The sequence below is a fragment of the Leptodactylus fuscus genome, chromosome 8 (genome assembly GCF_031893055.1).
Source record: "Leptodactylus fuscus isolate aLepFus1 chromosome 8, aLepFus1.hap2, whole genome shotgun sequence".
Taxonomy (NCBI): Eukaryota; Metazoa; Chordata; class Amphibia; order Anura; family Leptodactylidae; genus Leptodactylus; species Leptodactylus fuscus.
Genome location: NC_134272.1, coordinates 85,926,676 through 85,953,106, shown reverse-complemented (window position 1 = coordinate 85,953,106; position 26,431 = coordinate 85,926,676). Strand labels below are relative to the sequence as shown.

Genomic DNA, 26,431 nt, shown 5'->3' with positions numbered 1-26,431 from the left:
GATAATACACACAGTGATGTCACAGTACAGGGATAATACACACAGTGATGTCACAGTACAGAGATAATACACACAGTGATGTCACAGTACAGGATAATACACACAGTGATGTCACAGTACAGGATAATACACACAGTGATGTCACAGTACAGAGATAATACACACAGTGATGTCACAATACAGGGTAATACACACAGTGATGTCACAGTACAGGATAATACACACAGTGATGTCACAGTACAGGGATAATACACACAGTGATGTCACAGTACAGTATAATACACACAGTGATGTCACAGTACAGGATAATACACACAGTGATGTCACAGTACAGGATAATACACACAGTGATGTCACAGTACAGGGATAATACACACAGTGATGTCACAGTACAGGGATAATACACACAGTGATGTCACAGTACAGACATAATACACACAGTGATGTCACAGTACAGGGATAATACACACAGTGATGTCACAGTACAGGGATAATACACACAGTGATGTCACAGTACAGACATAATACACACAGTGATGTCACAGTACAGAGATAATACACACAGTGATGTCACAGTACAGGGATAATACACACAGTGATGTCACAGTACAGAGATAATACACACAGTGATGTCACAGTACAGAGATAATACACACAGTGATGTCACAGTACAGGATAATACACACAGTGATGTCACAGTGCAGGATAATACACACAGTGATGTCACAGTACAGGGATAATACACACAGTGATGTCACAGTACAGAGATAATACACACAGTGATGTCACAGTACAGGGATAATACACACAGTGATGTCACAGTACAGGGATAATACACACAGTGATGTCACAGTACAGGGATAATACACACAGTGATGTCACAGTACAGAGATAATACACACAGTGATGTCACAGTACAGGATAATACACACAGTGATGTCACAGTACAGGATAATACACACAGTGATGTCACAGTACAGAGATAATACACACAGTGATGTCACAATACAGGGTAATACACACAGTTTATGCCACTTGTCACAATTTCTGTTGGATTCATACAGAGCAACCTCAGTATACAGATACGGAGGACATAGAAGTACATGAAAGTGCTCCACAGAAGTCTATGGGTGCCATTTTATGGTCGCATACAACATGGTGGATAACAAAGCCCTAATACGTCCATGTGCATGATGCCACGTCCATCTGGAAGCCTTGAACAATTGAATCCACCCAATGACTGTATGACCTGCGCAGGCTGCACCAGCCCCACGACCTCTTCCAGTTGATCTCATAACAAGTTTCTGAAGTTTAATCCATTACCGGTCTCCGCGAACTATAATTCTCATTTCATTAGAAGTTCCAGCAGGCGTCCAAATCCAAATTCATTAGAACAAACAGAATAAAACATCAATAAAATAACATAAAAAGCGTAATCCTTCTCCGCTTCACCTTCATGGGCTTTAAAACTTCAAAAAGAATTGTGTACAGAAAATCTCGGCTTCGCGTTAAATTTCATTTATTGCCTTTGGTGTAAAATCCGGCAGGGACACCAGAAAAATTGTGAATAAGGCTTGAAATGTTTATAGAAAACAGAGGCCGAGTAATTGTTTTACACGGGGCACGTAATTGAGGGACATAAATAGCCCATATAACCTTCGTATTAGGAAAGCGGCGCGATGGCGCTCACTGCCTGCCCTTTGATATACGGCCGGTCTTTCCTCTCTTTCATGATGAACAGTTCTGGAGCCGCGTTCGTTCCGCTGAGTAATTTCATTCTGTATCTTCCATTGTTATTATTTGCTGATACAATGTAGCGCTGCTCAGATCTACGGCCAAAAAAACAAAAACAAGAAAGAGGGCGCGGAGGGGAATCGTTATTTTAGAAGAGGGGCGAAGGAATTGAAAAATTGATGCCCCAGGTGGTCAAGCATTGGCCCATGAAAGCTGGTTATAGCCTTTGAATACAAAGATATGTTCGAGGACATATATACCAAAGCAAGAGGTCATGTGAGGTCCTCGGAGAGGAGGTGGAGACCTGTGGAGACCCTTCTAGTCTTTCATCATAATGGGGGAATAGATAATTCTTTGCTATGGACCATGCGATGAACGTTGCAGCCTCGTAACCAATTCTGAAGCACAGCTCCATATGTTGTATAGTGGCGGTACTTGGTATTGCAGCTCAGCCCAAATTAATTGAGTGGGACTTCTAACAGACCCTTGGACCCACAGACATGTCATCATATGAGCAGTGAAGTGTAAACGTCTCTTATCGAAGTGCAGTGACACTTCCAACAGCTGATCTGCTTATAATCTACATATATTCTCCATAGACTACATTGTACTATGTGACTTGTGTTATCTGCAAAAATAGCGACAGTGCTAGTAATCCCATCTTCTATATAATAAATAAGTTATAACAGAGGACCCAGCGCTGACCCCTGGGGTACACCACATATACCAGAGGACCCAGCACTGACCCCTGGGGTATACTATATATAACAGAGGACCTAGCGCTGGCCCCTGGGGTACACCACATATACCAGAGGACCCAGCACTGACCCCTGGGGTATACTATATATAACAGAGGACCCAGCACTGACCCCTGGGGTATTCTATATATAGCGGAGGACCCAGCACTGAGCCCTGGGGTACATCACATATAGCAGAGGACCCAGCACTGACCCCTGGGGTACATCACATATAGCAGAGGACCCAGCACTGACCCCTGGGGTACACCACATATACCAGAGGACCCAGCACTGACCCCTGGGGTACACCACATATAGCAGAGGACCTAGCACTGACCCCTGGGGTACATCACATATAGCAGAGGACCCAGCACTGACCCCTGGGGTACACCACATATACCAGAGGACCCAGCACTGACCCCTGGGGTACACCACATATAGCAGAGGACCTAGCACTGACCCCTGGGGTACACCACATATAGCAGAGGACCTAGCACTGACCCCTGGGGTACACCACATATAGCAGGGGACCCAGCGCTGGCCCTTGGGGTATACTATATATAACAGAGGACAAAGCACTGACCCCTGGGGTATACTATATATAACAGAGGACCCAGCACTGACCCCTGGGGTATTCTATATATAGCGGAGGACCCAGCACTGACCCCTGGGGTACATCACATATAGCAGAGGACCCAGCACTGACCCCTGGGGTACACCACATATAGCAGAGGACCCAGCACTGACCCCTGGGGTACACCACATATACCAGAGGACCCAGCACTGACCCCTGGGGTACACCACATATACCAGAGGACCTAGCACTGACCCCTGGGGTACACCACATATAGCAGGGGACCCAGCGCTGGCCCTTGGGGTATACTATATATAACAGAGGACAAAGCACTGAACCCTGGGGTATACTATATATAACAGAGGACCCAGCGCTGGCCCTTGGGATACATCAGTTATAGCAGAGGACCCAGTGCTGACCCCTGGGGTACACTACATATAGCAGAGGACCCAGCACTGACCCCTGGGGTACACCACATATACCAGAGGACCTAGCACTGACCCCTGGGGTACACCACATATACCAGAGGACCCGGCACTGACCCCTGGGGTACACCACATATAGCAGAGGACCCAGCACTGAGCCCTGGGGTACACCACATATAGCAGAGGACCTAGCACTGACCCCTGGGGTATTCTATATATAGCGGAGGACCCAGCACTGACCCCTGGTGTATACTACATATACCAGAGGACCCAGCACTGACCCCTGGGGTACACCACATATAGCAGAGGACCCAGCACTGAGCCCTGGGGTACACCACATATAATAGAGGACCTAGCACTGACCCCTGGGGTACACCACATATAGCAGAGGACCCAGCACTGAGCCCTGGGGTACACCACATATACCAGAGGACCCAGCGCCTACCCCTGGGGTACACCACATATAGCAGAGGACCTAGCACTGAGCCCTGGGGTACACCACATATACCAGAGGACCTAGCACTGACCCCTGGGGTACACCACATATAGCAGAGGACTCAGCACTGACCCCTGGGGTACGTCACATATACCAGAGGACCTAGCGCTGGCCCCTGGGGTACACCACATATAATAGAGGACCTAGCGCTGGCCCCTGGGGTACACCACATATAATAGAGGACCTAGCACTGACCCCTGGGGTACACCACATATAGCAGAGGACCTAGCACTGACCCCTGGGGTACACCACATATAATAGAGGACCTAGCACTGACCCCTGGGGTACACCACATATAATAGAGGACCTAGCACTGACCCCTGGGGTACACCACATATAATAGAGGACCTAGCACTGACCCCTGGGGTACACCACATATAGCAGAGGATCCAGCGCTGACCCCTGGGGTATACTATATATAATACAGGACCCAGCACTGACCCCTGGGGTACACCACATATAGCAGAGGACCAGTCTGAGCTGCAGTCATTGACCACAACTCTATGATACAATTCTTTAATCAGTTTTCAATCCAATTACAAACTAAATTTTACAAGACAAAGGACCTGGTATTACCCATTAAACCTCTATGAGGGACAAATGCTTTTGCAAAGTCCAAGAACACTATATCCACAGCCTCCTCACTGTCCAATATATCTACAGCCTCCCCCTGTCCAATATATCTACAGCCTCCCAACTTTCCACTATATCCATGGCCTTCCCCCTGTCCACTGTATCCCCAGCCTCCCCCCTGTCCACTATATCCACCACTCTCCATCCACTATATCCACAGCCTCCCCTTGTTATATCCAGAGTCTCCCCCCTGTCCATTATATTCACAGCCTCCCCTCTGTCCAGACTTCTACTCACCTCTTCATAAAAGCAAATCAGGTGAGTCTGACAACTTGTGTGTAGTGAAGCCCTGATGTCTGTCACTTTCAGTATAATGTATCAGTGGTCACACCCTTATGCAATTCCACCGACAAGGATTCTGCATCTTCACAATCTTCACCCACCTCATCATAGATTATAATTGGAATGCTGGGGGTCTAAGTAAAGGGATACTTTATGCTCGAGAATATTGTCACCAGACCCTTTTTAAAGGGAATGTCACCAGAACCCATACTATCAACCTGTCCCCACAAATAGATCAGGATTCCCCGAATCAGGCAGTGTTTCCTCTTGTGAATCGCTGCCTCTGTGGCTGAGATATCACCATTGTGTCAATATTCAAATGAGCTCTTTGGAGCAATGAAGGCATGGCCATTGCACCAAGAGGTAACAGACAACTCTCTCCTAACCAAGGAGCTCATTCATTCATTCACCAAAACTGTGATATCTCAGCAATGGAGGGAGCGATTCACAAGGGGAAAACGCGGCATTATTCAGGTGACCCTCACCCATCCACATTGCTTGCTATACTGGGTCCTGGTGACACCCTTCCTTTAATAACTAGGAACTATCCAGTGTGGAGGCCCCCTTTAACTTGCCATAAACGTGTTTTCTATATTTTGCTTTAGTAAACTTCTTCCTGACTCCTCGATAACCTTGAAGACTCTTCTGCAGTAAAATCCTGAATGTGTTTTCCATGTGGAATACGATTTAACATTTGCCTACACTCGATAGACGTCTGAAGAGAGGAATATTTGTGTATTTAGCCGAGTTCCTTCCACTTGTACATTATTTTAGATTTCAATAATACTATTCCGTTCTGGTTACAGGCAGAAGCAAGAAGCGGGACAGATGTCAGAACGCAGAGGCTTATCCGTTAGTGGAGACAGAGGCGTGCGCCTGTGAAGTATATAAATCTCAGCCGTATGGAAATTGGTCGGACTGCATAATACAAGATGCAAGAAATGAGATGCAGCTGGGAGTGAGAACGCGGGGAATCATGAAAGGCTGCGGCGGAGGCATCCGACTCCGAGCCATCGCTTGTTATGATTTAACTGGCAGAATAGTTGAGCCCACTCTCTGTAGTCGCTCTGGTAAGAAGAAATGCAGAATTATTTTCGGAGCTGCCATTTATCATTGAATGGTTTTAATTGTGAAGGTGGAGAAGAGATTTGTAGCCGTGTAGTTTTAGTCTTAAACAAGTAGAGTTATCTAACATTTATAAGATCCCTGCCTGCGCCGAGGAGGGAAATCTCACAGATAGACGGTCCGCTAATTATCATAGTGCATGGTGGAAATGGAAATGTGGTTCTAATGATATCTGCAAACCTACCGTACATTGTTATCCTGAATAGTCAGTGTAATAGTGGTAGTAAAATTGTGTATAGAGGATGTACAGTGTTGGCCAAAAGTATTGGCACCCCTGCAATTCTGTCAGATAATACTCATTTCCTTCCAGAAAATGATTGCAATCACAAATTCTTTGGTTTTATTATCTTCATTTAATTTGTCTTCATTGGAAAACCACAAAAAGAATTGTCAAAAAGCCAAATTGGATATAATTCCACAGCAAACATAAAAAAGGGGGTGGACAAAAGTATTGGCACTGTTTGAAAAATCATGTGATGCTTCTCTAATTTGCATAATTAACAGCACCTGTTACTTACCTGAGGCGCCTAACAGGTGGTGGCAATAACTAAATCACACTTGCAGCCAGTTGAAATGGATTAAAGTTGACTCAACCTCTGTCCTGTGTCCTTGTGCGCACCACATTGAGCACGGAGAAAAGAAAGAAGACCAAAAAACTGTTCTTGTACATAAGAGGTAGTATTATAGTAGTTATATTCTTCTACATAGGAGTAGTATTATAGTAGTTATATTCTTGTACATAGGATCAGTATTATAGTAGTTATATTCTTGTACATAGGAGCAGTATTATAGTAGTTATATTCTTGTACATAGGAGCAGTATTATAGTAGTTATATTCTTGTACATAGGAGTAGTATTATAGTAGTTATATTCTTGTACATAGGAGTAGTATTATAGTAGTTATATTCTTGTACATAGGAGTAGTATTATAGTAGTTATATTCTTGTACATAGGAGCAGTATTATAGTAGTTATATTCTTGTATATAGGAGTAGTATTATAGTAGTTATATTCTTGTACATAGGGAGTAGTATTATAGTAGTTATATTCTTGTACATAGGAGTAGTATTATAGTAGTTATATTCTTGTACATAGGGAGTAGTATTATAGTAGTTATATTCTTGTACATATGAGTAGTATTATAGTAGTTATATTCTTGTACATAGGAGTAGTATTATAGTAGTTATATTCTTGTACATAGGAGGTAGTATTATAGTAGTTATATTCTTGTACATAGGAGTAGTATTATAGTAGTTATATTCTTGTACATAGGGAGTAGTATTATAGTAGTTATATTCTTGTACATATGAGTAGTATTATAGTAGTTATATTCTTGTACATAGGAGTAGTATTATATTAGTTATATTCTTGTACATAGGAGTAGTATTATAGTAGTTATATTCTTGTACATAGGAGCAGTATTATAGTAGTTATATTCTTGTATATAGGAGTAGTATTATAGTAGTTATATTCTTGTACATAGGGAGTAGTATTATAGTAGTTATATTCTTGTACATAGGAGTAGTATTATAGTAGTTATATTCTTGTACATAGGAGGTAGTATTATAGTAGTTATATTCTTGTACATAGGAGTAGTATTATAGTAGTTATATTCTTGTACATAGGGAGTAGTATTATAGTAGTTATATTCTTGTACATATGAGTAGTATTATAGTAGTTATATTCTTGTACATAGGAGTAGTATTATAGTAGTTATATTCTTGTACATAGGAGTAGTATTATAGTAGTTATATTCTTGTACATAGGAGCAGTATTATAGTAGTTATATTCTTGTATATAGGAGTAGTATTATAGTAGTTATATTCTTGTACATAGGGAGTAGTATTATAGTAGTTATATTCTTGTACATAGGAGTAGTATTATAGTAGTTATATTCTTGTACATAGGAGCAGTATTATAGTAGTTATATTCTTGTACATAGGAGCAGTATTATAGTAGTTATATTCTTGTACATAGGAGCAGTATTATAGTAGTTATATTCTTGTACATAGGAGCAGTATTATAGTAGTTATATTCTTGTACATAGGAGCAGTATTATAGTAGTTATATTCTTGTACATAGGAGTAGTATTATAGTAGTTATATTCTTGTACATAGGAGTAGTATTATAGTAGTTATATTCTTGTACATAGGGAGTAGTATTATAGTAGTTATATTCTTGTACATATGAGTAGTATTATAGTAGTTATATTCTTGTACATAGGAGTAGTATTATAGTAGTTATATTCTTGTACATAGGAGTAGTATTATAGTAGTTATATTCTTGTATATAGGAGTAGTATTATAGTAGTTATATTCTTGTACATAGGGAGTAGTATTATAGTAGTTATATTCTTGTACATAGGAGTAGTATTATAGTAGTTATATTCTTGTACATAGGAGGTAGTATTATAGTAGTTATATTCTTGTACATAGGAGTAGTATTATAGTAGTTATATTCTTGTACATAGGGAGTAGTATTATAGTAGTTATATTCTTGTACATATGAGTAGTATTATAGTAGTTATATTCTTGTACATAGGAGTAGTATTATAGTAGTTATATTCTTGTACATAGGAGTAGTATTATAGTAGTTATATTCTTGTACATAGGGAGTAGTATTATAGTAGTTATATTCTTGTACATATGAGTAGTATTATAGTAGTTATATTCTTGTACATAGGAGTAGTATTATAGTAGTTATATTCTTGTACATAGGAGTAGTATTATAGTAGTTATATTCTTGTACATAGGAGCAGTATTATAGTAGTTATATTCTTGTATATAGGAGTAGTATTATAGTAGTTATATTCTTGTACATAGGGAGTAGTATTATAGTAGTTATATTCTTGTACATAGGAGTAGTATTATAGTAGTTATATTCTTGTACATAGGAGTAGTATTATAGTAGTTATATTCTTGTACATAGGAGCAGTATTATAGTAGTTATATTCTTGTACATAGGAGTAGTATTATAGTAGTTATATTCTTGTACATAGGGAGTAGTATTATAGTAGTTATATTCTTGTACATAGGAGCAGTATTATAGTAGTTATATTCTTGTACATAGGAGTAGTATTATAGTAGTTATATTCTTGTACATAGGAGCAGTATTATAGTAGTTATATTCTTGTACATAGGAGTAGTATTATAGTAGTTATATTCTTGTACATAGGAGCAGTATTATAGTAGTTATATTCTTGTATATAGGGGGCAGTATTATAGTAGTTATATTCTTGTATATAGGGGGAAGTATTATAGTAGTTATATTCTTATACATAGGAGCAGTATTATAGTATTTATATTGTACATAGGAGCAGTATTATAGTAGTTATATTCTTGTACATAGGAGCAGTATTATAGTAGTTATATTCTTGTACATAGGAGGCAGTATTATAGTAGTTATATTCTTGTATATAGGGGGCAGTATTATAGTAGTTATATTCTTGTACATAGGAGCAGTATTATAGTAGTTATATTCTTGTACATAGGAGTAGTATTATAGTAGTTATATTCTTGTACATAGGAGGTAGTATTATAGTAGTTATATTCTTGTACATAGGAGCAGTATTATAGTAGTTATATTCTTGTACATAGGAGGCAGTATTATAGTAGTTATATTCTTGTATATAGGGGGCAGTATTATAGTAGTTATATTCTTGTATATAGGGGGAAGTATTATAGTAGTTATATTCTTATATATAGGAGCAGTATTATAGTATTTATATTCTTGTACATAGGAGCAGTATTATAGTAGTTATATTTTTGTATATAGGGGGCAGTATTATAGTAGTTATATTCTTGTACATAGGAGTAGTATTATAGTAGTTGTATTCTTGTACATAGGAGCAGTATTATAGTAGTTATATTCTTGTACATAGGAGGCAGTATTATAGTAGTTATATTCTTGTACATAGGAGTAGTATTATAGTAGTTATATTATTGTACATAGGAGCAGTATTATAGTTGTTATATTCTAGTACATAGGAGACAGTATTATAATGGTTACATTTCTTGTTGCTTGCAGTGTCCACTAGGGGGTGGCCAAACAATTTTGTGCATTTTATAAATCTGTCTACTGTAAGCACCCTCTAGTGGGGGCAAATAGTACACAAATTTCTAACATTTAATTACATTGGTGAAAGTAAACTATAAATTTGGAAAAGTGTAATAGAAAATTAGAAGTCTGACCCCCTATAAAGATATTATGGAATAGATCAGCACAGAATATTGAATTTCTTTAGATGAAATAACAGATCTCTACACTTTTCTGCAGGCGGATATTGCTGTCCTGACAAAGGGTCACTTTAAGATATTGCAATAGTAGAGAAGTGAATGTCCGCTAATTCATGCATATTACCTCATTTTTATTATCGCCATAAAACAGCATAAAATCTTATGTATTCCTATTCCCCTTTCTCCAGTATAAACCATTTATTGCTCTCTCATAAACTCTTATTTTGTCACCAGCGGCTGCATTCTCCGCTGGACCGATTATATCTTGCAGGTTAACTCACTATTATAGATAATCTTGTTTCATTTACCAGTAGCGGCAGCTCTGTAAGGCCTGTGATAAGGCGATTCAGCTTACATGAGATGTTCCTATTATAAAATGGATGCAGTTACAGCTGGATCAAGATAATTGTACAGGGTATGTGTAGAAAAGCTGATACACCGTTACCAGGAGATAAAGCGTGTTTGTGTTTGAAGGGTCACTGCTGAATGAATAGACTGGGCAGAGTTTTCCTGAGCTCCTGTATGTTACATGGAGTGTCGCAATAACTTTCTTATCGCACCTCGCAGGCATTCAGCTTTAAAAGGGTGAGTGTGTGTCAGTAACAATAGGAGGGGAAGGAGAGGGAAAAAAAGACAGGACGCCAGATCATTGCTGTTGCCCTTTTATGGCCACTTTAAATGGAAACATCATATTATTAAAGGGCAATTCCAGTCACGATGGATGTAAATATCACTGATAGCGTAATGACTTCTAATGGCATTAGAGAAAGTTTCTGCTAAATACCATTTTGTGTATTTTTAACTGTCCTCCCATCACGCCTCAGGATCAAGTACTTACTTTATATTATCTTTACTAGGAAACTGCCTTCTCCTCAGTATGCCTCCATAGCAGAGAACTACTGTAATACTGCAACCTATACGCAAGAATATAACTACTATAATACTACCTCCTATGTACAAGAATATAACTACTATAATACTACTCCTATGTACAAGAATATAACTACTATAATACTGCTCCTATGTACAAGAATATAACTACTATAATACTGCTCCTATGTACAAGAATATAACTACTATAATACTACTCCTATGTACAAGAATATAACTACTATAATACTACCTCCTATGTACAAGAATATAACTACTATAATACTACTCCTATGTACAAGAATATAACTACTATAATACTGCTCCTATGTACAAGAATATAACTACTATAATACTACTCCTATGTACAAGAATATAACTACTATAATACTACTCCTATGTACAAGAATATAACTACTATAATACTACCTCCTATGTACAAGAATATAACTACTATAATACTACTCCTATGTACAACAATATAACTACTATAATACTGCTCCTATGTACAAGAATATAACTACTATAATACTACCTCCTATGTACAAGAATATAACTACTATAATACTACTTCTATGTACAAGAATATAACTACTATAATACTGCTCCTATGTACAAGAATATAACTACTATAATACTGCTCTTATGTACAAGAATATAACTACTATAATACTGCTCCTATGTACAAGAATATAACTACTATAATACTACTCCTATGTACAAGAATATAACTACTATAATACTACTCCTATGTACAAGAATATAACTACTATAATACTACTCCTATGTACAAGAATATAACTACTACAATACTACCTCCTATGTACAAGAATATAACTACTATAATACTACTCCTATGTACAAGAATATAACTACTATAATACTACTCCTATGTACAAGAATATAACTACTATAATACTACTCCTATGTACAAGAATATAACTACTATAATACTACTCCTATGTACAAGAATATAACTACTATAATACTGCTCCTATGTACAAGAATATAACTACTACAATACTACCTCCTATGTACAAGAATATAACTACTATAATACTACTCCTATGTACAAGAATATAACTACTATAATACTGCCCCTATGTACAAGAATATAACTACTATAATACTACCTCCTATGTACAAGAATATAACTACTATAATACTACTCCTATGTACAAGAATATAACTACTATAATACTGCTCCTATGTACAAGAATATAACTACTATAATACTGCCCCTATGTACAAGAATATAACTACTATAATACTACTCCTATGTACAAGAATATAACTACTATAATACTACTCCTATGTACAAGAATATAACTACTATAATACTGCTCCTATGTACAAGAATATAACTACTATAATACTGCCCCTATGTACAAGAATATAACTACTATAATACTACTCCTTTGTACAAGAATATAACTACTATAATACTACTCCTATGTACAAGAATATAACTACTACAATACTACTCCTATGTACAAGAATATAACTACTACAATACTACCTCCTATGTACAAGAATATAACTACTATAATACTTCTCCTATGTACAAGAATATAACTACTATAATACTGCCCCTATGTACAAGAATATAACTACTATAATACTACTCCTATGTACAAGAATATAATACTATAATACTACTCCTATGTACAAGAATATAACTACTATAATACTGCTCCTATGTACAAGACTATAACTACTATAATACTGCTCCTATGTACAAGAATATAACTACTATAATATTACCTCCTATGTACAAGAATATAACTACTATAATACTACTCCTATGTACAAGAATATAACTACTACAATACTACCTCCTATGTACAAGAATATAACTACTATAATACTACTCCTATATACAAGAATATAACTACTATAATACTTCCTCCTATGTACAAGAATATAACTACTATAATACTACCTCCTATGTACAAGAATATAACTACTATAATACTACTCCTATATACAAGAATATAACTACTATAATACTTCCTCCTATGTACAAGAATATAACTACTATAATACTACCTCCTATGTACAAGAATATAACTACTATAATACTACTACTATGTACAAGAATATAATACTATAATACTACTCCTATGTACAAGAATATAACTACTATAATACTACTCCTATGTACAAGAATATAACTACTATAATACTACTCCTATGTACAAGAATATAACTACTATAATACTGCTCCTATGTACAAGAATATAACTACTATAATACTGCTCCTATGTACAAGAATATAACTACTATAATATTACCTCCTATGTACAAGAATATAACTACTATAATACTGCTCCTATGTACAAGAATATAACTACTATAATACTGCTCCTATGTACAAGAATATAACTAGTATAATACTGCTCCTATGTACAAGAATATAACTACTATAATACTACTCCTATGTACAAGAATATAACTACTATAATACTGCTCCTATGTACAAGAATATAACTACTATAATACTGCTCCTATGTACAAGAATATAACTACTATACATTCCAAACACAATGCCCCCCCCCCTTATCCAATTCAAACCTGCAAGTCTTTCACTCATATTCCAACTGCAATACACATGGTCACTCCACATGCACAATACGACACTGATATCCAAACTGAGATACACACATCAGAGGATTAGATACACAAATCAGCACACAGTATCACACACCAGTGAATTAAATACGCGCTTCTGCATACAGTTCCACACACTGAAGGATTAGATACGTGCGTCTGCACACGGTTCCACATGCCGAAGGATTAGATACACGCGTCTGCACACAGTACCACACGCCGGGGGATTGGATACATGCGTCTGCACACCATACCACATGCCAAAGGATTGGATACACGCATCTTCACACAGTTGTACACGCCATAGGATTAGATACACGCATCTGCATACAGTTCCACATTCCGTAGGATTAGATACGCACCTCTTTACACAATACCACACAGGGGAAGATTAGATACGTGCATCTGAACCCAGTACCACACTTTGGAGGATTAGATACATGCCTCTGCACACAGTACCACATGCCGGAGGATTAGATACGCGTCTCAGCACACAGTACCACACGGGGGAGGATTAGATACATACCTCTGCACACAGTACCACACGCCAGAGGATTAGATACGCATGTCTGCACACAGTTCCACATGTCGTAAGATTAGATATGCCTGTCTGCACACAGTTTCACTTACAAGAGGATTAGATACGTGCCTCTTCACACAATACCACACGGGGGAGGATTAGATACACGCATCTGCACACAGTACCACACCAACAAGGATTAGATACTTGCATCTAAACACAGTACTACACGGGGAAGGATTAGATACAGCTTTACTCCAGGTATCCATAACAACTGATCACAGGTTTTTCACTGATATCCAAAATGAGATACAGATAATCACATGACGCTTATGGACATACACACAAACCACATACAAAATACACCAGTGCAAAATTGGACATTCCTTATGGGGCCACTACACAAACATAAAATGTAATATACCCGTGCAAAGCCGGGTCCTCCCTCTATCATATATATATATATATATATATATATATATATATATATATATATATATATATATCAGTGTATATTTACAGGTACAGTAGCTGGGACATTACTGTGTAAATAGAAATGTAAAATATGAGATTAACTTAAATCCATTTTTTTTGTCATCCGCTCTGCAGCATCGGCCCTGACGAATTTATGTTTATTTCCCTGGAAATACACTTTATGTTAGTTTTTAACGGTACCTATAATGTGGTATAATTTTAGTACCGTATTTTACGGACTATAAGGCGCACTGGACTATAAGCCGCATTGCCCATGAGCGCCTTATAGTCCGTCTCGGTTCATATATAAGGCGCACCGGACTATAAGCCGCAGTCCGGTGCGCATTATATCTTATTGAAAGCGGCGGCAGGCGAGGAGGGGCTCTATCAGCAAAATCATGCTGATAGAGCCCAACCGTAAACGTTAGGTTAAACTACCCCCCCCCCCCCCCCCGTTTTAAAATAAAAGCCTGAAACAGAATGTGAAACTTACCGAGCGGTGCAGGGTGGGCGGGCATTCAGGCCTCCTCTTCCTCCGATGTTCCGTCCTCCTCCGGTGCTCGCAAGCTGATAATGGCCAGGGCACATGCGCAGTAGAAGCATTATGATATTGCGCATGCGCCCCGGCCATTATCAGCGAGCGCCGGAGGAGAAGGACGGAACATCGGAGGCAGAGGAGGCCTGAATGCCCGCCCGCCCGCCCTGCACCGCTGGGTAAGTTTCACGTTCTGTTTCAGGCCGGCGTGACAGCAGGGCTGCCGGACACTTCCTATTCATTTCTGTGGGAGCCGACATGCGAGCGCTCCCCATAGAAATGAATGGACTGCTTTTTTCCATTCATTTCTATAGGGAGCGCTCGCATGCCGGCTCCCATAGAAATGAATAGGAAGTGTCCGGCAGCCCTGCTGTAACGCCGGCGTGTACGGCTGTGATACACGCCGGCGTTCGGTAGTGTGAATGCACCCTTACGGTGCCTTTTATGTATGTATGGAAGCGGCACGCAGTCTTTGCCGCCGCTTCCATCCATATATAAGCCGCACCGGACTATAAGCCGCACTTACGATTTCTGAGGAAATCGTAGGTTTTTATGTGCGGCTTATAGTCCGGAATATACGGTACACCTTCGGGTTAGTAAAACTCGACAGCCCGCTGTGTGTTATGGATGCCATAGAAATACTGCAATTTATGAAAAAAAAATCTATTTCCATACCTTTCTGAAACTATAAGGTAAATTTCCTCCATTTACAAGAAAGTGCCTCGACCCCACTTCTGTAATAAACATCTCCCGCCGCTCATTACCGGCCCCGGTAAATGCAATAACATTAGCGCCATCAGAAAGCCATTCAATGCTTTTACTGCAGAGAGGTGTTAGTCGTCTCTGCCGCCCTTGCAGGTCAGGGAGCGAAGGAACACAGCGTGCCGACTGCAGTTATTACCTGTCACTCCCGCAGCACAAGTGATACTTCTATAAAGCTTCCAGCTCGCACCGCTACAATGTACTCCAGCACTTTACAAGAGCAAATCAAATAGGAAAAAAAAAAAAAAGATAAAAAAAAAAACAAAGAGGAAAGACCACTCAGGGACTTCATTCAGCCCGCACAAGACACCATTACTCTAACACTTTCCAGCCTGCAAAAACAGGAAAAATAATGAAAATGACTTTTATTCTTAAAGGCAATACCTCACAAAAAAAAATACTTTTAAACCAATTTTTATAGTAAACATTTTTTAAGAATTTTCAATTTTTATGTTTTTTTTTTCATTAATTTTTTTTACCCTGCACTTTCCACTGTGACCACTAAACCTAATAATAGCCTGGCAATTGCAAATTTTGTAAGGGTTTTTTTTTTCCCAGCAGTTGCCTCATTTACATTACTAATACCATGAAAGCTAACACCTTTATAGATAACACTACTGACCTATTAAATCAACTACTGACAATAGATGATGTGACAGCTTATCTAACCCCACTTCCCTGCACAGAGCATGCCTAAAAAACTCTCCCATAGATCTGAATGAGTCTGCTCCAAATTATTGCTGCCTATGACTAGGAGACTGTAGAGCTCAGGCAAGATGGCCGCCCCATAGTCATGGACTGAAAATGGAATTTAAAATCTACTATCAAAAAATAAATAGGTTTGAAAAAAGTGATAGTTTTCATAAATAAATACCGTATTTTTTGGACTATAGGACGCACTTGTTTCCCCAAAAAATTTGGTAGGAAAATGTAGGGTGCGTCTTATAGTCTGAATGTAGGAATGAGGCCAACAGAGCGAAGGGGAGTTGTTTTGGGCCCTGGGCTGCGAGGAGAGGGTGTCCCAATGAACCTCTCCCGACATCTGCCATACGATCTTGGAAGATGCCAGGTCTATAAACATGATGGTGGCTGCTCTGCTGCAGAGTGGTCACCACAGCTACTGGGTCTCTACTGTAATGTACCTCGGAGACCCAGAGCTAATGTCCGTGATCACAATCCACTCTGATCGTGGGCATTACTACCTCAAAACACCCTTCCCCAAAGTGTAAAAACTCCCCCTGGGGTCCCCACTGACCCTGTACCTTTCAAGTTGCAGATTGGCTCCCTCAGGGTGGGAGCCAACCTGTTCCTCTGAAAGCCAGGAGCCTTATGTTATAGAATTATTGCTATTGAGGCTGGTGTAAGACCAGCCTCAATAGTAATGTAGCAAATGTCCCATAGACTCCAATACAGTTCTATGGGACGATTGCAAGTTTAAGCCCCCTATTGAGGGCTAATAAAATAGTAAAAAAGGAAAAAAAGGAAAAATAAAAATAAATTAAAGGTCTACAACTAAAACTACGACTCCTATATGTTATTTATGTTATTAGATATTTTGACACATTTTTTGCTTCAATTTTTTTTCCCTATTTTCCTCCACTACAACCTAAGTGTGTCTTATAGTCCGAAAAATATGGAAATTTTTTTTTTAAAAAAACCATAATCAAATAAATAAAAAGATAAAATATTGCAATCATCATATGATCTATTACTTTTAGTTATTTATTTAATGATGTTTTTGCTTATAATTAACGTACATTTATAGGGTGCACAAATTGGAATTTGTGCACGTATTGTAATTCGTGCACCATAAAAAATGTGCATTAATTATAAGCAAATTCTAAGTGTGATCATAACAAGTATAACACATAACATAACACTACTCAAAACTAATAAATCTGTATGAAGGGTGTCGTGAATATATGAATATTCATGTGAAATAATGAACATGCAAATATGTGATAAAAATAATAAGATGATAAAGCCATAAATATCAGAAAACCAAAAATAACGTATACCTGAAATGTTATATTATTGGTGAAACAAATATAAAAAAAATATTGACTTCACATTGTTTATCTTTTTGATCCGACCCAGGACACCTTGACAACTTTTTCTACCCACATCTAATCCCTGTAAAGATTAAAAAACCAACGCTGTGCTGTACACCCACCTTTTCCTCCCTACAAAAGCTCCCCATTCTTCTCTTGGTACCCATGTGCCCCTATAACTGCACCTGTGGTATAGCACATGACCCCATAGCAGAGGTATTACCTGTCCATACAGGATAGGAGGGAGAGGACAGAGCGACCCCAGGGATGGGAACTTCACATGAACTGGGAGTCAGAACCCTCCTGGAACACCTAGCTCTAGCTGCAACAAATTACTGAACAAGATAAGGGACCATGGGAAGAATATGCAAATCTGTCTTCCATGATGTAATTAGGAAGTCAGGTGCCTCAGTGTTGTAAACCAATAGAGGGCGCTCACTGGAATGTGCAAGCCTGTCTTCCCTGATGTAATTAGGAAGACAGAATCTCAGTGAAATAGCCCAATAAAGTCTTCTCTACACCGGGCTGACGAGATGCAATAACATTGAAACGTCCGTCCTCGGTTGAGAGACTATACCTGTAATAATCCCAGCATCATTGCAAAACAAAGGCCTCTTGGAAGGTCGATGTTAAAGGGAGCAGCCTTTATTAGGCTATTTCACTGAGATTCTGTCTTCCTAATTACATCAGGGAAGACAGGCTTGCACATTCCAGTGAGCGCCCTCTATTGGTTTGCAACACTGAGGCACCTGACTTCCTAATTACATCATGGAAGACAGATTTGCATATTCTTCCCATGGTCCCTTGCAAAGTGGAGTGCTAAAGGCTTAATAAGTCTCCACACACCTAAATGGTGGTCTCTCCCCAAGGTGTGACGATATCCTCCTGAACCAGATAAGTTAAATTCAAGTTCCCAGACAACTCCTTTAATGTTGTCCTGTTTGGCAGGGATAGGGAACATACACAAAATAGGTGATAAATGTTAGATTGCTAGTGATCTCCCTGGGAACCCCCTGGTCATAAAACAGAGATCCCGCTGCTCCTTGTGTTGTGAATAAAGCTGTAGTGCATTTGAATCCTGTTGTGTTTTGCTGAGTAGAGCTCTTCGGGGGTGGAGCCTAAGCCCCTGTGTAATACCCCGCCCCCTAGGGACATGCACACAGCATAACACAGTAAAGTATATCAGTTTTTCGTCTGCAGTGTTACTATAACTATACCAGTGAAGTCATCTAATGGGTTTGAGCTTGTGCGTGAATCTTGGAAGGTTCAGAAAATGACTCTAATCCTCATTTAAAAACTAATTTCCCAGTTGTCTGGATGTTTCTCTTTAGATTATAAAACATTTTTGCAGCAAATAATAATTTACCTTTGTTCCTTGTATAAAAATGTTCTTTTCCTTCTCTCCCCGTCCAACGACGTAAAAAATCATGAAGACACGGGGGAAATCTCAGATAAAATTAGCTGTGTGCATTGAGAAGGCCTCGGATACTTTATTACAGGCGCTGAAAGAGAATACAAATATATTTGGACTTGTTCACACCCGCAATCATAAAGTGTGATTATAAGTGAAGGGTAGAGCGGGCGGCCTTATATCACCGCCACAGCCAGCGACCCGTCCGGACGACAAGAAGAGGAGCTCTTTAAATTGGTTTTATGCTGACAGAGCGACAAGCGGTTATTAATATTACAAGACACTGTTGGTTCTGCATTTATGGATGACTGAGCTGAGTGATTTGGTCTCGAGCTGCAACATAAGCAATATATCCAGAATATATTGTACACATTCAGAATCCGCTCTCTAGACAATCGCCCGGGCTTCTCCTGAAATCCCCCTTATAGCAAACTATACAGAGAAAACTCTAGTGTCCAATTTTAGTGGAAATCTCTCCAAAATTGGTAGAATAGGACGGCTAGATGGAGAGATAAGGAGATAGAAAATGTCTAAAATAGAATGTGATAGATATGAGATAGATAGATAGATAGATAGATAGGAGATATATAGATAGATAGATAGATAGATAGATAGATAGATAGATAGATAGATAGACAGATAGGTAGGAGATATATAGATAGATAGATAGATAGATAGATAGATAGATAGATAGATAGATAGATAGGAGATATATAGATAGATAGATAGATAGATAGATAGATAGGAGATAGATAGATAGATAGATAGATAGATAGATAGATAGGAGATAGATAGATAGATAGATAGATAGATAGATAGATAGATAGATAGATAGAGATATATAGATAGATAGGAGATAGATAGATGATAGATAGATAGATAGATAGATAGATAGAGATATATAGATAGATAGGAGATAGATAGGAGATAGATAGATAGATAGATAGATAGATAGATAGATAGATAGATAGATACATTGCGTCCTGTTTAGTTTTTCTTCTTTATCGACACTTTCTTGTTGGATACAATTATCTATTAATTCAACAGAAAGACTGAAAAAAAACAACCCGAGGGGCCACACGGTGGCTCAGTGGTTAGCGCTGCAGCCTTGCAGCACTGGAGTCCTGGTGTTCCAATCCCACCAAGGGCAAAAAAAAAAACATCTGCAAGGAGTTTGTATGTTCTCCCCGTGTTTGCATGGATTTCCATCTCATGTTCCAAAAAAAACCCCATACTGATAGAGAAAAAAATGTACATTGTGAGTTCTATGTGGGGCTCAGAATCTACAGTAAAAAAAAACAAAACACTGAGAGAAAAGCAGAGAAGGTCGGGCAAGTAAAGCGGCAGAGTATACAGAGAGATCCATGAAGTAAACCCACACGGCTCCTTCTCCCTACCACCGCAGGGGCTTTGTCACTGTTTCTTCTTCGCATTAACATTTTTCAATAGATATTAATATTTTATTTCATGTTTAACAGAATCTGCAGATACGGATACATTATTGCTTCCTCTTCCTTGCTTTACCCTGCAGCTCTGCTTGTGCAGTTTGGTTGCTGTGTACGTTTGTACCTGTGTAAGCTTTAGCACTGGAAGAGTCTGTAGATCTTCTTTATAAGGGACCGAGAGGGGCTGAGAATGGAGAAATCTAGATGCTCAGGTTGGCAGACAGTAGTGAATACAGCCCTGCCCCCGCAGACACCAGTATAGGGTGGGACCGTGGGAGGTAATGGGAACCAGTGATGAGACCATTAGGGTCATGATACTCTTTATTCCCCAATACTTACTGGAGACGTCTTTGCTCTTCTTGTAGGATACATCGAGGAAAGGTGTGAAATTCCTTGTCCATTCGACTGTAAACTGAGTGACTGGTCCGACTGGTCCTCCTGCAGCGCCTCGTGTGGAACCGGAGTGAAAGTTCGATCTAAATTTTTGAAAGAAAAACCTTATAATGGAGGACGACCCTGTCCAAAGCTGGACCTGAAAAATCAGGTGGGTAGTAAGAAGGATAACCAAGAATAATAATAATAATATAATAATAATAAGAAGTATGTAATTATCTATCTATCTATCTATCTATCTATTATCTATCTCCTATCTATCTATCTATCTATCTATCTATCTATCTATCTATCATCTATCTATCTATCTATCTATCTATCATCTATCTATCTATCTATCTATTATCTATCTATCTATCTATCTATCTATCTATCTCCTATTTATCTATCTATCTATCTCCTATCTATCTATCTATCTATCTATCTATCTATCTATCTATCTATTATCTATCTATCTATCTATCTCCTATCTATCTATCTATCTATCTATCTATCTATCTATCTATCTATCTATCTATTATCTATCTATCTATCTATTATCTATCTATCTATCTATCTATCTCCTATCTATCTATCTATCTATCTATCTATCTATCTATCTCCTATCTATCTATCTATCTATCTATCTATCTATCTATCTATCTATCTATTATCTATCTATCTATCTATCTCCTATCTATCTATCTATCTATCTATCTATCTATCTATCTATCTATCATCTATCTATCTATCTATCTCCTATCTATCTATCTATCTATCTATCTATCTATCTATCTCCTATCTATCTATCTATCTATCTATTATCTATCTATCTATCTATCTCCTATCTATCTATCTATCTATCTATCTATCATCTATCTATCTATCTATCTATCTATCTATCTATCTATCTCCTATCTATCTATCTATCTATCTATCTATCTATCTCCTATCTATCTATCTATCTATCTCCAATCTATCTATCTATCTATCTATCTATCTATCTATCTATCTATCATCTATCTATCTATCTATCTATCTATCTCCTATCTATCTATCTATCTATCTATCTATCTATCTATCTCCTATCTATCTATCTATCTATCTATCTATCATCTATCTATCTATCTATCTATCTATCTATCTCCTATCTATCTATCTATCTATCTATCTATCTATCTATCTATCTATCTCCTATCTATCTATCTATCTATCTATCTATTTCCTATCTATCTATCTATCTATCTATCTATCTATCTATCTATCTCCTATCTATCTGTCTATCTATCTATCTATCTATCTATCTATCTATCTATCTATCTATCCACTCTATCTATCTATCTTATATGCACGCCCATATCATCCGTATTCTATACATAGCCATTGATTAATCTGCAGTTCCAATTCCTTCCATCTTACAAGGACTTTTATAACTTCATCCTGAGCAGATATTACATTAATGCCTGTGTGCGATGTCGCTGTAGGGATTCCTAACTAGATTATATATGTACACAATTGCCAAGATTAGACTCCACAAACATAATGAATTTCATTTGTAGCCGTCTTCTCCAGATGTTGTAAATGTGTAATAACTCTATTATCGGAGCCACAAATGAGGTTAAGCAGTGAGGGGTAAATACAGACCCGTATCTGAGGTGCAGCGCTGCGCTATATACATATCTAATGGTATTAGACTATGGAGTCAGCGGGCAGCCATCGCTTCTGAGGCGCAGAGCTGCGGACGTGAGGTGGGGGATGTGGGGGATTGAAATCTTATTATTGGTGTTGAGTTGTTTTCAATAAATATGTCTGTAAGGTTTATTCTATCATTGTGGGGTATCGGGGGATGGAATATGGGAAATATTCAATTACAGACACGTATGTCATACTGTCACCCACCGTGTAGCTTACAGATAAGGCTATACACATTCCTCAGGAGGCAGATCGGTTCGATTATCTGCGGATTATCAATTACCATAGCATTAGGTATTTATACCAGAACTGATTCCATAATAACTATATCAGAACTGACCCTTAATAATTACACCAGAACTGATCCCAGTACCAAATGAAAACTGAATAAAGTTATACTTCCCTCTAATGATTCCCTGCCTCTCCCCCTTTGATTCTCCCTGGTTCCCTGCTGCTCCTCCTCTGACTCTCCCTGATTCCCTGCCTCTCCCCCTCTGACTCTCCCTGGTTCCCTGCCGCTCCCCTCTGACTCTCCCTGGTTCCCTACTGCTCCGCCTCTGACTTCACTGATTCCCTGCCATTCCCTCTATGATTTCCCTGATTCTCTGCCGCTCCCCTCTGACTCTCCCTGATTCTCTGCCGCTCCCCTCTGACTCTCCCTGATTCTCTGCCGCTCCCCTCTGACTCTCCCTGATTCTCTGCCGCTCCCCTCTGACTCTCCCTGATTCTCTGCCGCTCCTCTCTGACTCTCCCTGATTCTCTGCCGCTCCCCTCTGACTCTCCCTGGTTCCCTGCTGCTCCCCCTCTGATTCTCCCTGGTTTCCTGCTGCTCCTCCTCTGACTCTCCCTTATTCTCTACCGTTCCCTCTCTGACTTCCCTGATTCCCTGCTGCTCCCTCTCTGACTCTCCCTGATTCCCTACTGCTCCCCCTATGACTCTCTCTGGTTCCCTGCTGCTCTTTGCTATCTCTCACCCAGCACACAGGAGATGATCTCTCAGCCAATCACACGCTGTACTGACCCTCCTCAGCCACTGATTGGCTGACTCGGCATTTCTTGCCACTTCCTTTGTGCCAGTAAGTAGAGACCAGCAGGGGCCGAGTGTTGCAATAAGAGCAGTGGGTTATTAATGGAAGTGACTTCTACTGTTCTTGTATATCACTGTGAGCCTCACCACAGGCCGTACAATCCCTTTAAGAAATGCAATGATTAAAAAATGTTTTTATTTCATCGTAAATTCTCCTTTTTGTGTTAAGTCGGCAATGATGGCGAAGGGATGATATGAATTTGTCGTCCAAAAGTTTTCCAGCACCGCAGGCAAAGACTAAACCTAAGAAGAAATCAATATTCCCTCCTTGTTCTTGCGCTTTATTTTATTTGCGGTTGGTTTATATTATTACGGAGTCTGGATAAGCAGACAGAAGACTGAAATCAATTAAAAGTAGTTGAACCAATATCTGTAGTAACCAGCGTGGAACGCGCTTTGATTTTCTTTGGCGCTGTCATTTTTATACTTGGATAATAAATCTAAAATACGTGGCCATTCCTGCGTGGATTCACTAAGCCACTTCCTATTTGTCAGATCCCGAGCTGTAATGATGCCCTATTATACGATGTATGCAATAATCATGATGAATGTGAGCTCGGCGTGACAAATGGCTGCCGCAGAGTCGCTTCTGTTAATTAGGGAATAGCACGATGAGCCGAGTGCAAAAACAACACAGTTATCTGGTCAGATGGGAGGAGGGGAATGGTTGCGACTAGGACTGAGTCACTATGAGTGGATTCTACCTGGTGCGGCATAGATCCAGTAGGAGGCGCTGCAGGCTCTGGGGCGAGTGTGCTATCACACCCTCCGCCTATACATTTGTTGTTGCAACATGGTCCAAGTGGTAACTACAAATACGACCTTAACCCAAACCCACCTGGTTTGACTTGGACAAAGGGGTGGTGCCTAATACTAACAGTCATAGAAGGAGGCGTGGATGCAAGGGGTAGTGCCAAATAATAACAATCCCGAGAGGGGGCATGGACAGAGCTAAACCAGACCAGGTAAAACCTATTAAAAGTAATGGAGTCCATGGGGAGGGGCTTTAGGACAGGATGACCTTCCACCTTGGCTTAATGCAAAATATAGACAGATTTTGTCAACCTGCCAGCTGTGTAAAATATAAGGGGTACAAAAAACTAAGTTTAGGTGCTTGAAACCAGAATCACAGTTCTTATACATTGTAGCAAAATTCTTGGTTCTATGTAACATGGAAGGTTTTTTTTTTTTTTAATATGATTCAAAAAATGTTGATTTTAGTTCCTTGTTTGTTTGGTTGGCTGACTACCTCTTATACTCCTATCTTAAGACAAAGTCATAGTAAGGCTGAACCTCTAGCCTGCCCTGTTAGAAAGCAGACGTCCTCTAAGTCAATGTCCGACTCACGGACAGACCTTGGAGCAAGTGTAGGATGTAAGCCGAACCAAACACACGTCCCTGAAAAAGCTAACTGAAGACCTGAGACTGGTTTGGCTACATCCTAGTTATGTTTTAAGGCCTGTTAGTGGGTCGAACATTGACTTAGCTACTTTCCAAAAATATTGAGCCCTGTAACAGACCTTGAGATATGACTAAGATAGAAGTCAAACCAGACACTTATCTGCAGGTCCTTAAGATTCTTCTCTGCAGATGGTTTGGTTACCTCCTAGCCATGTTTTAAGACCCGTTAAAGGGTTGAACATTGTTGCAAAGCAGCTATCCTATAAATCGATGTCCGACCCTTTAACAGGCCTAGAAGCATGACTAGGATGGAACCCAAACCAGACACTTTTCTGCAGACGACAGATGGCGTACATCCTACTATAAGGCCTGGTAAAGGGTCGAACACTGATAATATGGCTGCTTTCTAGTAAGAGATACTAGATGCACGGCTTTCTTTTATTTGGAATGGGAGCTAATTTTGCATTGTCCTTCCATAGACAATCCAACAACATGAGATGTGAACTGGTTAGGGAACAGCCCCATGGGCTTGGACAACAAAGATATAGGGTCATAGTGCAAATCAGGGGAAGGGTAGTCTACAGGGACGGGAGGGGGATATGTGCATGCTAAAGTAATGGAGTTGTCTCAGATCAAGTTGGTTCCATTCTACTTTTCTTTATGGAGGTCTCCATCTATTCATAGGAAGGATCACTAAAAAGCCCTTAAAGGGATATTCCAACCTAGAGTTTATATAATATGAAGTTATACAATGTTTTGTTTATTTTCTGTATCACTTCCTCATGAATTGTAAGATCTCTGCTTGCTGTCATTCAATGGGAACCTTCATTGTTTACACCTGACACAGCACAACCATGTAATCCGCAGCCACCAGCTAATGGAGAACATCACCCAAAAAGCATGAAGGTGTAGCTCCCCACTCTCATCAGCTTCAGTATCTTATATCTAGTTATTACTTCCA

At 39.1% G+C, this 26,431-nt stretch overlaps 1 protein-coding gene across 1 annotated transcript in view; it reads left to right on the top strand.

Annotated features, from left to right (window-relative positions):
- Positions 1-26,431, top strand: part of THSD7B (thrombospondin type 1 domain containing 7B) — a 315,944-nt gene that overhangs the window by 213,687 nt on the left and 75,826 nt on the right. Inside the window, exons 15-16 of the mRNA XM_075284543.1 lie at positions 5,688-5,951; positions 21,284-21,462. Of these exons, the coding sequence (XP_075140644.1) occupies positions 5,688-5,951; positions 21,284-21,462 (443 nt within the window). The remainder of the gene's footprint in view (positions 1-5,687; positions 5,952-21,283; positions 21,463-26,431) is intronic.